Source organism: Mustela lutreola, chromosome 11 (assembly GCF_030435805.1).
Source record: "Mustela lutreola isolate mMusLut2 chromosome 11, mMusLut2.pri, whole genome shotgun sequence".
Classification (NCBI taxonomy): domain Eukaryota; kingdom Metazoa; phylum Chordata; class Mammalia; order Carnivora; family Mustelidae; genus Mustela; species Mustela lutreola.
This window is the reverse complement of record NC_081300.1, coordinates 69,456,986-69,472,738: the sequence shown is the minus strand read 5'-3', so window position 1 is coordinate 69,472,738 and position 15,753 is coordinate 69,456,986. Positions and strand designations below refer to the sequence as shown.

Here is a 15,753-nt window from a genome sequence, read left to right as displayed (position 1 = left end):
CTTAGAGCAGCCCGACTCTAATTTTAAGCACTGAAGTTGGGATAGACCCCTAGCTATCTTCATGCCCCTGATGTCACAGAAGCAGCTTGCCCTGCAGGAGAAGACCCTGACTAGAATCCGGAAGCTGCAGGGTGCCCCTGGCCTGTGTGCTTGCCAGGCCCTTCCACTCAAGGGTCTCAGCCCTGTCCTCTGTAAGGAGAAGGCTCTGAGCTACCTGACGTAAGGCAGCCACCCACCCAGCACTCTCGGAGCACGCGCAATACAACTGAAGCGAGACCCAGTCTGCCAGAGCATCCCCGTGTGGTGGGGAACAGCCAGGCTGAAGTGCTGATAGCCAGGAGGCCCAGAAAAGGCCCCCACGTTCAGCCCTCAGGGAGGGCTTCCTGGAGGAAGTGACCCCTTGGATTGGGTTTGAAGCTGGTCCAGCAGAGCACATTCTAAGGCCCTCAAGGTCCCCAGAGTCGGAGGCTGCTAGTTGTGGGGTGTACAGGCATGCTGGCACCAGGCTCTACCCTAGCTGACCCTGCCATCTCTGCCCACAGGCTCCTGCTGCTGCTTCAGAGCTGCACGAGCTACTTGGAGAACCTCAGTTCAGAGCAGACAGTGCCTGCTACCCGGGCTGTGGGGCCCTGCATGTCTGTGGGGCTCACGGTGCGACGCTTCTGGAACAGTCTGTTGAGGCTGCGCATGATCTACCAGCAGGCAGCCCCCCAGGTGGGTTAGTCACCCTCACACCTGTCTACCCTGCCCCAGTCCCAGCCTTGTGGCACACCATGTGGGCAAACCACCCAAATTCCTGAAGGAGATGGTGTCACTGTCTGGGCTCACACCACTCAGAGGAGATGGTGTCCCCTCTAGAGGCAGGCCTCGAGGGATCATGTCTGGGCTCCCAGGGTCTGCTGTTTATGCTGAGCCTACCCTGAGTCTCAGTTTGTTCATCTGTACAGTGGGAATAATAACAGTCTCTCCATCTCGGGGCATTGTTGGGTGATACTGTTAATGTTCGCCCCATTCGTTATGGCTTCTCCTATAATTTTCACAAATCCCTGTGAGAATGATCACCATCACCATATCGGGGAGGAATGGAAAACTGAGAGCAGCTATGGTGACACGAGAACAAGCAGGTCCACTGGGCAAAATCTCCGGAACCAGCAGCTGTGGCTTCACTGTTAGACTCCTTGTCCCATGCACAGAACGGCACAGAGCCTGGGGGGTAGGGGGAACAACAGAGAGTTGGCCCAGGCTTGGTAATTTGAGGCAGTGAAGAAAGAAGGTTCTCTCTCCTACTCACGTTGGTGTCAGATATCTAATATCTAAGGGTCTGAACATCAGAAGAGGCTGTACAGAATACTCACCAGGAAACTGATCCCCTCCTGGGTCTGTCTCCTCCATCTGCTTTCCCTTTCTTTTCCTGACCACAGAAAAGAGTAAACCAAGGGGAGAACCTCACCTCCAAGCCCACCGCCAAGGGCGAGCCAGCCAGGAGCCCTGAGCTTGTGACTGCCAAGTTCCTCAAGCCCCCCTCCCCAACGCCACGCTTGTCCCAGACCTGCCAAGAGCCGGAGAGCCTCCCCATCAGAGTCTTCCCACAGTGTCCAGCCAGCACTGCCAAGAACAGCAGGAGTATTCACTCCCAGACGGTGGAGACAGCCCTTGTGCCCTGTGATGCATGCACCAGTGTCCAAAGCAGCCTGCAGGAGGTGGGTAAGGCGGTCATCAGCCTGTGTCAGAGCCAGAACCTGCCCTCGTCCTTAGGCCAGTTCCAGCAGCTGGTGCGGGACAGCATGGGCCTCAGGCCGCTGCCAGCCGCCACCATGGGCCACTGGGCAGCCGAGCAGAGCAAAGACCTGACACGCCTCACTAAGCACATGGGGGCCCTCACTCAGCTCGTCGGGCCGCTCAGAGCCCAGCTGGAGGAGGCCGAGGGACAGAAGGAAGGACTGCAAAAGCAGGTGGGCCAGCTGGAGCAGGCACTGCAGCAGGAGCAGGGGGAGCGGCAGCGACAGGCGGACGAGGCCACACAGCAACTGGCAGAATGGGAGTGCCACAGGCAGCAGCTGCTCACAGGTCTGTGCTGGGAAGCGGGGCCCTGAGCCCTGGGGCTCTGCCGCTGCCTTAGCACAGGCTCACTGGGAGGCAGACCCCGTTATAGGGCTGCAGGGACACGTCCGCTGGGGTGAAGAAACCCAGGCTGGGGAGTGGGGTCAGAGGATGGGCAGCTCTCCAATCTGGTTACCCTGCAGGCGGCCGGAGCTTCATCCCACCTGGGGAGCACTGGAGCTGGTGGTGTGGAATGCGTGCCTCAGAGTTGTCCCCTCAGAGGGCAAGGGGGCCGGGGGGGTTCATCTCCTCACTCCCATGTGTCCCCAAAGGGGACTCCCTGGGGGAGCTGCTCTCTGGCTTCCATGAAAGCCACCAGACAGAGAGACAGCTAAGGCACTCACTAGGAGCAGGCCAGGGCCCACTGAGGTTGGGAGGCCAGCGGGATTTAGGCAGATCACTGTCCTTTCTGAGCCTGTCACCTCTGTAGAGGACACAGAGGCCCAGAGCAGTGCAGAGACCTGGCAGCCAGCCAAGAGGAAACAGGAGGAAGAGGAGTCCAGGCCTCCCGGCCTCTCTGCAGAGCTCCAGTTGGCCCAGGCAGCCCCTCCATACAGCACTGCCTGTCATGACGCTGCAGGGTGCACTGGGCCTGAAGGCCCTGGCCAGGCCCATCGGAATCTCTCTCTCTCTCTCTTTCTCTCTCTCTCAACCGCTGTAGAAACAAGTGACCTCAAGACGAAGGTGGCCACCCTAGAGGGGGAGCTGAAGCAGCAACAGGAGGCCATGCAGGCCTTGGGTGAGGAGCCCCCTTGTGTGGCCCTGTACCCCATGTCCTGTGCCCAGTGGTGCTGCTAGATGAGCGGTACTGTCTCTGTCCCCTGGGCTTCTAGGAGCCCCAGGGATGGGCCCACCTGGCCACACTGAGTTGGGCTGCCACCACCTCCCACCCAGAGAGCACCTTCTGTTTTCACGGAAGGGTTCAGAGCAGCATTTTCTGGGACACTGAGGCCCAGAGACAGGCTGTGACCCCTTCCGCCCCACCTCAGGTCCCATCATGGGTCAGGGGCAGCACGGAGACTCGCACCCAGGCTTCTCTGGCTCTACCCCTCCCCACTCAATCCTGCAGAGACGAAGGCACGGCAGTTTCAGGAGGAGGCTGAGCGCAGGGCAGAGGCCGAGAGGCAGGTGCAGCAGCTGGAGGATCAGGTGCAGCTGCTGGCCGGGCGGCTGGATGGGGCCAGCCAGCAGATCCGCTGGGCCAGCACCGAGCTGGACAAGGAGAAGGCCCGTGTTGACAGCATGGTCCGCCACCAGGAGGTGAGGATCGAGGGGTGTCTGTGACATAGGCTGCAGGAAGAGAGAGCCCCACTGGTTGGGGGGGTACCTGCCCAGCAACACACAGACCCAGGCTTTTGTTTGATCTTTATCAAGAGCCTGAGCCTTCCCCTGGGCCCCCGGCACTGGGGAAACAGCGATCCAGGGACAGATGCAGCCAAAGGTGGCCTTGCTCTGGAGGAGCTCCCCGCCCAGCGAGGACAAACAGCTGGGTCACCACAGCTCTGCTGCCAGATGGCTAGGAGGTGCAGGGAAAGTGCTACAGGTGTCCACAGAGGGACAGTCACATCTGTGGGAATCCAGGATGGCTTCTGGGAAGGAATGGCCTTTGAACTGGATGCCAGGAGCTGGAGAGGAGTCCATCAATCAGAGAAAGGATAGGGATGACAAAGAGCGAGCCAAGGCCCAGGTTACAGCTGTGCCCTGGGCACAGGGGCCCTGCAGGAACCCTCAAGGGTAGGGCTGAGGGAGCAGGTGACCTGCCACCTGAAGTAGTTATGGCCCAGGCCGGGAAGGCCTTTCAGTCCCAAGCTGGTGTTTTCCTCAGTTCCCTGTGAACGGTCATGGTCACCAGGTATCAATGTGTGCTGTGGACAAGGGGCTAGGCCTCGGCCTCTGTAGCCCCCTTGTTCTTATTCCTCATCACCACAGTAGGAGGTGGACAGTCTCGTCGTCCCTATTTTATGGAGGAGGAGATTGGGGCTCAGGGAGATTATGGCAATTATGCAAAGCTTCGCAGCCAGCCGGAGCTAGAGCCCAGACTCGGAGCAGACCGGCACTGGCTTTTCCTGTATTGCACTCAGTGGGTGTCAGGAAAAGTGGATCCCAAGTGATATGGGCTGACGGGACACAGGAAACCTAAGGAGAAAAAGAGAATGTATTGCCCAGAATTCTTCCCCCAGTGGAGACTGTGACTGGAAAGAAGAGGGGACAAGATTGCTTTCCAAAGTGGCAGGGGTCTGCAAAGTGGGGGGCCTGGGCCTGACCGGGTGGGGGGGCCCAGTGGGGTGTGCACCACTGGCCCCTCTGCCCCTTCTGCTGCACACGCATGCACAGCCTCCCCTGTACACAGACAGGCACAAGGGGGCGCATCAGAGATACCAAGGCCTCTTCTGTCCCACGCTGAGCCTTGCCCCATGGGCCTCATGGCCTCCCTGCCTGCCCACCCTGCCTCAGTCCCTGCAGTCCAAACAGCGAGCCCTGCTACAGCAGCTGGACAACCTGGACCAAGAGCGTGAGGAGCTTCGGGGCAGCCTGGATGAGGCCGAGGCCCAGCGGGCCCAGGTGGAGGAGCAGCTGCAGAGCTTACAGAGCGAGAGGGAGCAGGGGCAGAGCCAGCTCCTGGCCCAGCAGGTGGGAGCCGGCAGGGTAAGGGTGCCAATGGCTCCCAGACATGGGCCTGTCCCATGTCTGGACTGGTGGGGAGAGGGGTTGTCCCCAGGGGAGCTGGGAGCCATTTGTTGCATAAGGCTTGAGCCTCCCCCTGCCCCAGGAGCTACTGCAGAGCCTGCAACAGGAGAACCAAGGCCTGGAGCAGGCCACGACGGATCTGCGGCTGACCATATCAGAGCTGGAACGTGAGCTCACAGAGCTGAGGGAGCGGGAGCGGCTGCTGGTGGCCTTCCCAGACCTGCACAGACCCATCGAGGCCCAGATCCCAAGTAGGGGCCCAGAGGTGCTGACCAGGGCGTACTGGGGCCTGGACAGGGAGCTGAGGGCTCACCTGGGCAAGACACTGGAGTCTGCAGCTCCCTGGCCTGCAGTGTAGTCCCTACTGAGTCCCCAGGACACGGAAGGCGCTTCGTGTGTTAGCCACTCTGTAGATGGGGACACAGAAGCCCCGAGGCAAGGAGACTGCCCACTGTCCGCATGCTGAATCCTCGTGCAGGTCTAACCACCTCTGTAGCCTGTGCTCTTCACCATGTCACATGCCAGTCCTTGCTCAACATCCTGGTGTCCCCCGTCCTGGTGTCTCCCCAAACCACAGCATGGGGCCAGCTCCATGGGCACCGCCCCAGCTTTCCAGTGTCCAGTGTCATGCCCCCCATGCCCTAGGAGTACTAGGTACCCATCTCAGCAGAGAACTGGATGCCAGGCAACCTAGGTTCTTTGAGGCCCTCAGCCCTCATCCCTGGGGGGGTGAATCCATTTGCGGGGCTGTCGGGTAGAGTGACGTAATTTAGCTTGGTCATACTAAGTCATCGGTCCTGTGCGCAGCGGGCCAGGGCCTTCCATTGTCTTTTGATCCGCCCCATAAGATGGGTAACAGCCCTTTCACAAGCCACAAGACCGAGAAACACAGCAGGCAGCAACTTGCTTAGGTTCAGAGTCAGAAAGCAAGCATCCATCTCCCCAGTGGTGGGAAAGAACGTGCTTGCTGAGTTCTGTGACTCATACACAAGAGCTGGCTGCGTGGCCTGAGACAGCTTGCTGTCTCTCTGAAAACAAGCGGCTTTGGAAGGGATTCACTCTCTTACCCAGTTACAGCATCTTCAGTGAGCCTGAGGTCCCAGTGAGCTTGCCGTGGTCACCTCCCAGCAGGGAGGGGGTGGGAAACCGGGACAGGACCTCAGGAGAAGGATGATGAGGTCGGGGGTGGGAGGAGGTAGAGCATGGGCCCTGCTCGGCTCCCCTGTGCTCGCCAGGCCACCAACCTAAGGTACACCCCAGCTAGCATGTGTGCCCTCGGCACCAGGGTCAGCCCTGGCAGGGGGAGGTAACAGATGGTATATCCCTGCAGGCTCCAGCAATGTTACTGATGATATGGAGAGGCAGATACAGGCCAACGACATCCGCATCCAGGTCCTGCAGGAGGAGAATGGGCGGCTCCAGTCTATGCTGTCCAAAATCCGGGAGGTAGCCCAGCAGGGAAGCCTGAAGGTGAGCAGCCTGGCTCCCCAACCTGAGAGGGCCGGCTCTTGGGGACTTGGGGGAGGCCCCTGACCCAGCAGGTCTTCAGACCCCACCCTGGGAACCTACCCAAAGCCTGCATCATCACATGTGGTTTCCATGTTTCAAGCAGGCGTGAGAATGGTACGGTGCCTTTCCATTTTCCCCTTCTAGCTCTTGTTCACTTTAAGGACAACCAGGAATCTTGTCAGAAAGCCAAACTTCTCACATTTAACTGCAGCTGGGGTGGCCCTGGAGGGCTTCCCAAACCCTGCACCTGAGAGGAGGGGGCTGATGGTATGGGTTTCAGCCCTCCCTTCTCCTCCATGGCAAGAACACCCTTGCTGAAGGGTGCAGAGAGATTTCCAGGGCCTTTCTGAATTTGCTTTCTTTGCAGCTGATTCCACAGGACCAGCTTTGGGCCCCTCCCAGCAAAGGAATCCAGGGAACAGTGTCCCCAGCCCAGGCCCAGAATGCTTCTCCAGGGTGAGTAAGGCTTTGAGGGAGGTGGGGAAGATGGGGGTGGGTTGGTCCTCCTCACTCACGGGAGATCTTGTCATCTGGTCCTCCCTCAGGCCCCTGGGCAGGCGGCACCTGCCTAGCAGCAGGACAGCCAGCGTGGGCAGGACCCTCCCATGCCAGCTCCGGGAATCCCCACCTCAGCAGTCCTGCGGTCGGCCCGGCAGGTCCTCCCTGGAGGACATGACCCACTCAACCAACTGTGCTCAGAACCCCATCCGGGCCTTGGCCAGGCTGAGGAGGAGACTGTCACCAGGCCAGAGCCAGGCCAGCCCTGCATACCAGCCCCAGGAGCGGCCCATGTAGCCTGCCGTGTGGTGGGGCTGGAGGGCAGGTGGCTGGCAACCCGTTCCATGTAATAAAGCCCCGGCCATCTGCCCACAGCACCCTTGGCCTCACAGCACTGGCTGAGTCAGAGGCAGAGTCCTTCCTCCCCCATTCTGGGTGGGGACCACTGAGTCCCCAGCCATGTAGGTCGTCTGCTGGCAGAGGCCTAGCACACTGTCCTGACAGGACAGTGGGAAAAGAGGGTACACAAAGGACAGCAAGAAGCTTTAGCACCTGGGCCAGGTGAAAGGTAGTCTTTTGATCCCCAGAGCAAGCACAAAAGGTTGACAGACTCAGTGACCCTACCCATGGAGCATAGTAGGGTCAGGGTAGGGGTAGGTCAGGGAAGGAGAGCAGCTGCCAAGGTAGGCCTGGTGAGGAAGGAGTCAGAGAAGGGGTTCCTGGCTCTAGGTTCCTCCTACCCCCAGCTCTGAACCCAGGATGGGGACATTAAGGACCCAAAAAAGTCAGTTATCCTTTTTACTAAGAAGCTATTCACCTTCAGGAAATGTGAGTCAAAAGGATTTCTCTAAATCTGGGAGGTTGGATCCCTAGAAGGCAGGGCAAGGCCTCACCTAACCCGACAGCAGGACCCTCAGCAAGCCCTGGATTTCCCAGGCCTGTCTCTTGGGCCCTGACACTCATGCCACCCAGCCATGCCGGGCCCACAGTCCAGTTCTCTCCACGAAGCCTCCAGCCTGCCCTGGGTCACCTCAGCAGTGAAGGACAGGCTCTAAGGCCTTGCTGAGGACTTCTCAGGGTGGGCACTCCCAGCTTCCTGTGACATCTTCCCCAGGCGAGGAGGCCAGCAGGGAGAGTGCCTCAGTTTACAAGAAAGGTCAAGAGGGGCCATGTGTGTAGCTAAATGGGCATGGCCGCTACCTGCCCAACTCCAGCTTCTGTGGAGCCTGGTGTTGTGGAGGGAGGCTGGGATGCCCTGGCCCTCACGGGCGAAAGCCAGCCCTTGGGGTGGGGTCTCTGAGGCAAGACACGTGGGTCCAAGTCCAGGGTAGGACCAATCACAGCTCATCTCCCCTCTGCTCACAGTTCTGGAGGTCAGGAGTTCAGGCCCTGTATCTGGGTTTTCTGTTCAGAATCTTAGAAGACTCAAGTCAAAGTATCTGCCAGGTTACATTCTTTTCTGACAGCTCTGGGAAAGGACCCACTCCCAGGCTCCTTCTGACCGCTGGCAGAACTCCGATCCTTGCAGCTGTAGGACTAAGGTCCATCTCCCCGATGGCTGCTGTCAGCAGGGGCCACTCTTAGCACTCGGAAGCTGTCTGCCTTCCTTGCCACGTGGCCCCCTCCATCTTCAAGTCAGCAACAGAGAATTTCTCACACACTGAATGCCCTTCTTGCTTCAACTTTCTGACTTCCTATTCTTCCACCGGGCCAGTGAAAACTCTCTGCTTCTAATGGGCTCTCATGGTTAGGTCAGACCCTCTTGGATACTTTCCCTATCTTAAGATCAACCCTGCCATATAACCTCATCATGGGGGTAAAATCTATTACACTCCCCATTGCAGGTTTACAACAAGGCATGTCCATGAGGGCTGGGGGCAGGGTATCTTGAAGCCTGTCTTAGAATCCCCCCTCACAGGCAGCAGAGCCTAAGGCGACTTTTCTGTCTTAAGACCTCCACACAAATATGATCTCTTTATGTTAAAATATATCCATGTTTATTTCAGTATTAAACCTCCCCTACCCCAAGTCTTAAAAAACCCAGCTGCCCCTAAAAGATGCACCACGTTTATCCTGCAGCTCAAGTACTCTGGTCAGCAACCCGTAGCCTGGCCAAGCAGCACAGGACTGGATGGCTTCTGAGGCCTCTGATCCCAGCCAGGCCTGGGGAGGGAGTCCAGCTGGACAGGCAGCACTTGCTGCTCCTTGTGTCCAAGGGCTGAGGGCGCTATCAGTTGAACATCATAGCCTTGACCAAGATGTGTCCTGAAAGACAGGCCAGGATGCCCCCAAGGCCAGATAGCTCCTCTCACAACCCAGCGCTCAATAAATAAGCACACAACTCGACCAGCCACCACAGCCTCAGTCCCCAGGGATGCCCCGACAGGCAGGTCAGAGAGGCACCAAAGCCCTGGGACCAGCTGCGTTGCCCCATCTGCTCCTTCCCCCAGGCCCCTAGCCAGGGTCCCAGGAGCTGCCTGCGAGGAGGGCAGACACAGACATTCCAGGATGGTAGAAGAAGGGCCCCAAGGTGGCTTCTCTTGAGTTGGCAGGTCCAGACCCTGCATCCTCGGACTGGGGAGTGTGGTCCCTCCTTCCCAGAATGAATACGATGGGGTGCCTGGCCCCTCAGCAAGGGAGGCCCCTGTCCTTCCTCCCACCGGCTTCCTGTCCATCCTGCGGTTCTGTTCCGGGAGCCCAGGCCTAGGGCCAGGGTGCAGGTGGGAGGGTCCTTTGCCCACATGCAGAGACCCAGCTTGGGCAGCTAATCGTCTGAGTAGCGGTTTCCTGCATGGGAGCAAGAAAACACCGGGAGGGAGGTGTCAGGTGGGGAGCGAGCAGGGAAGGCTGGCCAAGGGCCCCCACCCCTGGTGCTTACCCAGGACATTGAATTTGCATAGCGGGCAAGTCTGCTGGAGCATCAGCCAGGGGTCCACGCAGTCTCGGTGAAACTCATGCTTGCAGGGCAGCACCCGGAGCCACTGCAGGGTGTGGGGGGAGACTTCAGACCACAGGCCTCCACATGGGGATGCCTGGCCCCCACCTGCATGGGGGAACTGAAACTCCTGCAGCCTGTCACCACCCTCCCCACCCCCTAGTGGGTGCTTTCCTAGTTAGAGTAGGAGCTGGTGGGATAAAGGCCTGGTAGGAATGGTTCTGGGGGGTCTTGGAGCAGTGAGGGACATCACAGGTCAGCCTCTGCCCATGGCACTACCTGCTTATTGCAGAAGTAGTCCAAACACACGGCACAGGTCTCAGCACCTGGTTCTGGGGGACCCTGGGCTGCGCGGCCCAGACGGCAGCGCCGGGTCTTCAGGGATGCCAGTCTCCGCAGCACGCGGAGCTTGAGCAGATCCACCTGGTGGGGGAGGGCAGGCACAGTCAGGCGGGCCTCACGCTGGGGGCACCAGGGCTTCCGGGGGGCCGGCTCTCACCTGGCCTCCGGGTTCCTGCTGGCTTTGCCTGGCTGCCTGCCGCTGGGCCTGGACCACGAGGCCTGTGCACAGGAGCATGGCCACCAGCAGGATGGCATTCCACAGCTGCTGCAGGGGCTTCTGGGCAGGGGAGCAGAGTGTCAGGAAGGCTGGGGCTGCTCTACGCTCTTCCCCCAGTGAGTCCACTCCGAAGACCAGGCAGGTAAGGTCCATTGGCAGCGTGTCCCTGCAGGTTCCTGACTTCCTCTTCTGAAGCCTGCGTGCCTCCCATCTGTGCCCCCAGGGTCAGTCCCCGCTGTCTATACAGCTCCTCGTCCAGCTGCTGAGGGGACCCACCTCTGCCCCCAGACCGTCTCCTGGGAAAAAAGCTTTTGCATTCTTGGAAGCTTCTCTCTGGCAGCCTCACAGACCCCCCAGCCTAGGACCCTAACACTTTCCCACCCTCATGCCTACCCCACACTTCTCCTGGTCTACTTTCTTGGGTGCCATCACCCACCCACTTCCGTCTGAGCCGAGCATTCACGTGGTCCCCTGTGGTTTTGCTCTTTGGGGGCCCATGCACCCCTCCCCTCCATCCCACTCCTCTGCTCTTTGGGGGCCCTGCTCCAGCCTCACCAGCCCACTTCCTACAGTGACAAGGATCTCACCTGCAAACCTGATCACCCAGGACCCCTGCTTGCCCCCCTTCCCTGCAACATCCCCGCCCTCAGGAGAGACCCTGAACTCTTCAAGCAGCCATCTGGCAAGGCCCTAGATCGCCCACCCCCTGTCCTTTCAGGGTCCCATGCTCCGTGTCCTTTCTTGTGTTCCCAGTTCTTCCTCACCCCTTCCCTGGGCTAATGCCTTTGGATGCCCCCTGCTCCTGAGCTCTCCCCAACCCCCAGCCCTTCCCACACTCTTTACTGTGTGTTTCCTTGTCGCTGCCTTCGGTGGTCCTCAGGCTCCCACTGCGGGGAAGGAACCACATCAGCCCTGCCCTTGGCCCTTGAGAGGGCCCCTCAGAACCTCAGAGTTCCTGGGCTGGGGATGGGGGGCATGCTCTGACCTTGACTTAACTACCCCTACTCCCTCCCCAGAGCAGTGTGGCAGCTGGGCTTTGACTACAGGAAATGACGTGGCACAGTAAGCAAAACCCAGCCGGCTCACCCAAACAGGCGCACTGGCTCTCAGGGTCTCTGCACATGTCACGACTAATAAATGCATTCATTTAAAAGCTTTCTGCATTCCTGGTAGCTTTCTGCCATCGTGTTCTTCCCTGGCCAAGAACGAAGCTCAACTACCATCGTGTTACAAGGGAGAGGGGCCAAGAAGTGACTGGCTCTTAAGAGAAGAGTACTCCAGACGAGGCTGGGTGCTGCTGGTGTCACAAATCAAGAGATGACCGTGAGCCCCAGCTGCCTGTTCCTCACCCTCTCTCCTCTGGTCTCTGGACCCCCATCTTTCCTGAGGAGTGGGAGAAGGTAGTACCTCCTACTGCAGGAAGCTCTTCCCCAAGCCCCCAGGCCGAGCTCAGATGCTTCTGTTGTGTCCTGGAGGGCCTGTCCCCCCTCCCCTGCTCAGTGCTGACCTCGGTAGAGTGACCGCCATGGCCTTTTTCCTCGCCATTTGGGGACCCAGAAGCCCAGGGCCAGAACTGCCCTGCCTTTGTGGCCTGGGCTGTGCGGAGCCAGGCGGACATGGGGCAGGACTGAGTGGCCACTGTAGTGTGAGCTCACCAGGGCAGAACCTGGAGCTTTGAGATCTGGAGCAGCCTGGGGCACTGCGTGGGCACAGGGCATGGCCAGCTTGGGACCCTGCTGCAGGCCAGAGACCCAGTCCTCTCAGGCTCAGCACATCTATGGGACCCCCAGGTGAGCAGATAGGGAGGGGATCCCTCTGACCTTTCCGGTGCACAGGTGCTGTAGTTCTGGGTTCAGACTCACCAGCATGGTGACCTGGCCCTAGGGCTGGGGCCGAGAGCTGGCCCCAGCCACCCTTAGGCCACCTTGACGTCTATCATGGCTATCATGGCTATCATGGCTACCCAGCACTTGACAGGCTCAGCTCTGCCCCCTGTACCAGACAGACTGGCCTGCACACTGCAGGCATTCCCACTCCCAGGCCCCTTCCCCAGCCCGCTCTTCCCCGGGCTCCAGGCTTTCTGCAGGCCCATCCCCTCTCATCCGACAGTCCCTCATCAAATGCCTGCCCCACCCAGACGTCTGGGTGGGCTGCCCTCCAGGGGAAGACCCAGTGCAGCTCCCTCTTCTTCCAGAAAGCCCTTCTGTTCCCCTAGTCCCACTGCCCCCTCCCTTCACACAACTGTGGGTCAGTTCCTGCTGCTTGAATAGGAATGAGCACATGATGTCCAGGCTGAATTGCTGAGGCCTTTTCATGGGAGAGTTCCTTCCCTGCTTGTTTTTGAGCCCCTTCAGGACAGTGCCTGGGTCCCATAGGTTTTCTGGACCCTCCACAACCCTTCTCACTGAGCCCTACGTGTCCTACAACCTCAAAGATTATCTGATGACTGCTAATTTATTCCATCATTTATAACAAACACATTCAGAGAGTAGGAGCTGCCCACCTGCTCTGTGCCCACTGTGAACTTCATGCACACACAACATCCTGACGATCCTATGACCATGTCCTGTCCTTGTTCACAAAGGAGGAACATGAGGCTACAGAGGTTAAACACTCAACCTGAGATCCCTCAGCTAAGGCTGCAAGTCTGCCTCACACAGCCCAATCCCACTGACACCCCCGCCCCCCGAGGCTGCCCACCAGGAGACCAGGACATGCCTGCCCTGACAGAGCATCTGTCCACAGATGCTTGTGGACAAAATACCTTCGAACCTTCTCGATGCCCAGCATTGAGAAATCCAGAGACTAGTAAGACACAGCCCCAGACTTCAGGAAACAAAGTCACATTCCCAACACTTAGAGACTTCGGACTGTCCTGAGAACACTACAAAGGGCCTGACAAAGGACGACTTCAAAGACGGAGAGAGGAATGGTGAGCTGAGGCTGCAAGGGAAGCTTTCCAAAGAAGGCAAGCAGACAGGGATGTATGGAGACAGAGAAAAAGAGTGTCCATGCCTGCAGCCAAGCACAGACAAGGCCTAGTGGCAGGAGGCCAGGGCATGTGTGAAGACCAGTAAATGGCATAGGGTGAGCGTATAAGGAAGAGACTAGGGGAAAAAAAAAAAAAGATAAGTGAGTGAACAGGAGAGCTGTGAAAGCCAGGCTAAGGAGTCTGAACTTTATTCTGCAGGCAATGGGGAGCCAAAGAGGGCTTCTGAGCGGGAGAGTAACATAGCCATAGTAACTAACACTGATTATGCATCAGGCACTGCACTGAGCACCCACGTCAATGAGCACTCATTACAGCCCTGGGAGGTGGAAGAAGTGGTCCTGGCCAGCAAGGTGAGGAGAGGCCACAGGATCTGAGACAAGGCACATGTGCAGCCATACCCGAGCCTGCTGCACCCCCAGGTACCCACCTGCTCCTGGGCCCGACTGCCTCCCAGGCACACCAAGTCCTGCCATCCTCCGTAGCCATCCTTGGAGAGGCCACAGGTGGTCCACAGGGTCAGCTTCCACTCGATGTTGGCTGACAGTGACTCTCCACTAGTGATCTCGGCTGTGGCCTGAGTCCTCCTGGGAGGGAAAGCCACAGAGGGGCCAGAGAGAAGGGCTTTTGGCAGGAGATGACCCACCCGCCCCAGCCTTGTAGGAAAAAGATCCTCCCATGTATCATCCCACAGCCTTTCTACTTTTGGCCCCCAAGCCTCTTCTGGTTATTGGTTCTTCCATTTCTCACATCAGCCAGACCAGGGAAGCCTACAAGTCTTGGAAAGAACCTGTCAATCAGGAATCCAGCTTCCTCCTTCCTGAAACCAATTCCCCTCGGCCCCTAGAGCTGCCTCTTTGCTCCAGTCCCCTCACCCATTTTTCAGACCAGACTACAGTCTGAAGGTTAACAGGAAAAGCCCTGGTCCTGAGACCATGGCAGATTCAGGGACCCCCTCAGCACCGAGGTTCGCAAGCCCAGTCCTTTGGAGCCCAAAACCCAACTCACTGCAGCAGTGTCTCCAACAGCTTGGTGACATTGGAAGAGTAATGGAGGACAATCACTGGCCTGAGCAGAAGCTGCGATATATCTAGCTGGAGATGGATAGACAAGGTCAGCCGGTGTTGGTCCCCTCCTCCCTGGCCTGCATACCCCCACGCCTGAACCAGTTTACCTCTCGGACCACGTTGTGGTTCAAGATGAGGAGGAGCAGGGCAGAGGCTCCCAGGAAGAGTGCCCTCCGCATCTGTGAGGGACACAGATAGAAGCGAGCTGACCCCTGCCCACACATCTGTCTCACTACCCATGACCACAGTTCTTAGCTCCTGGTTCTGCAAAGTTTTCCTCCGGATAGATCAGCTGTACATTCCTTCCCCCAGATGTCCTGAGGATCCAAACAATTATGTGCCTTCCCTGGTCCTAGTAGGACAGGCCTGCCCACCAACTCTCAGCAGGAACTCCTCATCTGATACTCTCAGAGCCTGGTGGAGCTTCCTGACTCTGGCCACCTCCCATCTCCCTGCTTTCACTCCATACTGTCTCAATTTTCCAAACTCAGGTCCCTCACCTCACCCAGGCCCCAGGTTTCTCTGCAAGCTCCTTAGGGGCCCACCTAGTAGTCTGGCTCTGGCCTTGAAACCCCTTCCTCCAGACCCCTTCCCCACATACACCCCCTGCACCTGCTGGACCAGGGCCTTGGGATAGGCCTGGGGACCGCTGCCCTGACTCTCCTGGTGCAACTGGGCCGCCTGCTCCTTGCCCACGTATGCCACTGCAATCCAGCCTTCTACGGGTACCTCCTGCTCAGCATCCACGATGTCCATCTGTGGGGTAAGGGACCACAGGCAGAAGGAGGAAGGCGAGGAAGGGGGGTTGGACACACAGGCGATGTAAGGTCAGGGTTTGAGAGCGAGTTTGAAGGGAAGGGCATCTGGATCTCAGGTTTTGGAAGCCGGGGTTTGAGGCCTGGGCAACGTGGGGAGAGGGCGTTGGGAGCCTAGGGCTTGGTCCAGGATAAAGGCCGGATCTGGGTGCGGGATCTACGGCGGGGCGGGGCGGGGCGGGCCGGGACCAGATGGCTCGGCTGCGCTCACCAGCAGCAGGCGGCCGCCCAGCGCGGGTGCGGGGTCGACCTCGGGGCCAATCCTGACGCCCTCCAGGACCAGCGCGTCCTGCCGCGGCAGCCTCACGTCCACTCGTACGGCGCGGGCCCCGCCCCGCCCCGCCCCGGCCTCAGGCTCGCTGCAGTCCGCCGCGGCCCCGGGTCCCGCCAGGCCCAGCCAGAGCGGCAGCAGGGGCAGCAGCAGCAGCAGTGGCGAAGGCGGCGGCGGAGGAGGCGGCGGGGGCGACCTCAGCGGAGGGCGAGCAGCGGGGCCCATGACTGGACCCGGCGAGCAGACGAGACACGGGTGCCAGGGGTACCGGCGCTCCGGAGAGCGTAGGGAGCGGGGCCGCGGCCGGACGGGGCGGGGCGCC

At 59.2% G+C, this 15,753-nt stretch overlaps 2 protein-coding genes across 11 annotated transcripts in view; one reads left to right on the top strand and one right to left on the bottom strand.

Annotated features, from left to right (window-relative positions):
- Positions 1-11,442, top strand: part of CCDC157 (coiled-coil domain containing 157) — a 19,214-nt gene extending 7,772 nt beyond the window's left edge. For 5 of the 6 annotated variants that reach the window (XM_059140531.1, XM_059140530.1, XM_059140527.1 and 2 more), the window contains 9 exons: positions 543-714; positions 1,422-2,067; positions 2,762-2,839; positions 3,170-3,360; positions 4,555-4,731; positions 4,871-5,039; positions 6,119-6,258; positions 6,665-6,753; positions 6,843-11,442. In XM_059140531.1, coding sequence (XP_058996514.1) covers positions 543-714; positions 1,422-2,067; positions 2,762-2,839; positions 3,170-3,360; positions 4,555-4,731; positions 4,871-5,039; positions 6,119-6,258; positions 6,665-6,753; positions 6,843-7,092 — 1,912 coding nt within the window. In that variant the 3' untranslated portion in view covers positions 7,093-11,442. Of the gene's footprint in view, positions 1-542; positions 715-1,421; positions 2,068-2,761; positions 2,840-3,169; positions 3,361-4,554; positions 4,732-4,870; positions 5,054-6,118; positions 6,259-6,664; positions 6,754-6,842 lie in introns of all 6 variants that reach the window. The other variant, XR_009346093.1, reaches the window with a different exon arrangement.
- RNF215 (ring finger protein 215) lies at positions 8,766-15,753 on the bottom strand. Of its 5 annotated transcripts, none has more exons than XM_059140535.1 (9): positions 15,372-15,753; positions 14,958-15,101; positions 14,453-14,524; positions 14,287-14,372; positions 13,709-13,865; positions 10,230-10,349; positions 10,010-10,153; positions 9,674-9,776; positions 8,766-9,582 (listed from the first exon to the last, which is right to left on the bottom strand). In XM_059140535.1, the coding sequence occupies exons 1-9, from the start codon at positions 15,654-15,656 to the stop codon at positions 9,560-9,562; spliced, it is 1,134 nt and encodes a 377-aa protein (XP_058996518.1). In that variant the 5' UTR covers positions 15,657-15,753; the 3' UTR covers positions 8,766-9,559. The 5 variants fall into 5 exon arrangements, with proteins under 5 accessions (XP_058996518.1, XP_058996519.1, XP_058996521.1 ...); XM_059140536.1 differs by having other exon boundaries at positions 10,230-10,346; XM_059140538.1 differs by having other exon boundaries at positions 15,075-15,101.

Bases quoted from the DNA above. Each gene is read 5' to 3' on its own strand.
- RNF215 (XM_059140535.1), bottom strand. From the start codon at position 15,656: ATGGGCCCCGCTGCTCGCCCTCCGCTGAGGTCGCCCCCGCCGCCTCCT. The intron at 14,525-14,957 runs GTGCAGGGGGTG...TGTCCCTCACAG, and splicing joins CCAAGGCCCTGGTCCAGCAG to ATGCGGAGGGCACTCTTCCT. The intron at 14,373-14,452 runs GTAAACTGGTTC...ATCCATCTCCAG, and splicing joins ACCACAACGTGGTCCGAGAG to CTAGATATATCGCAGCTTCT.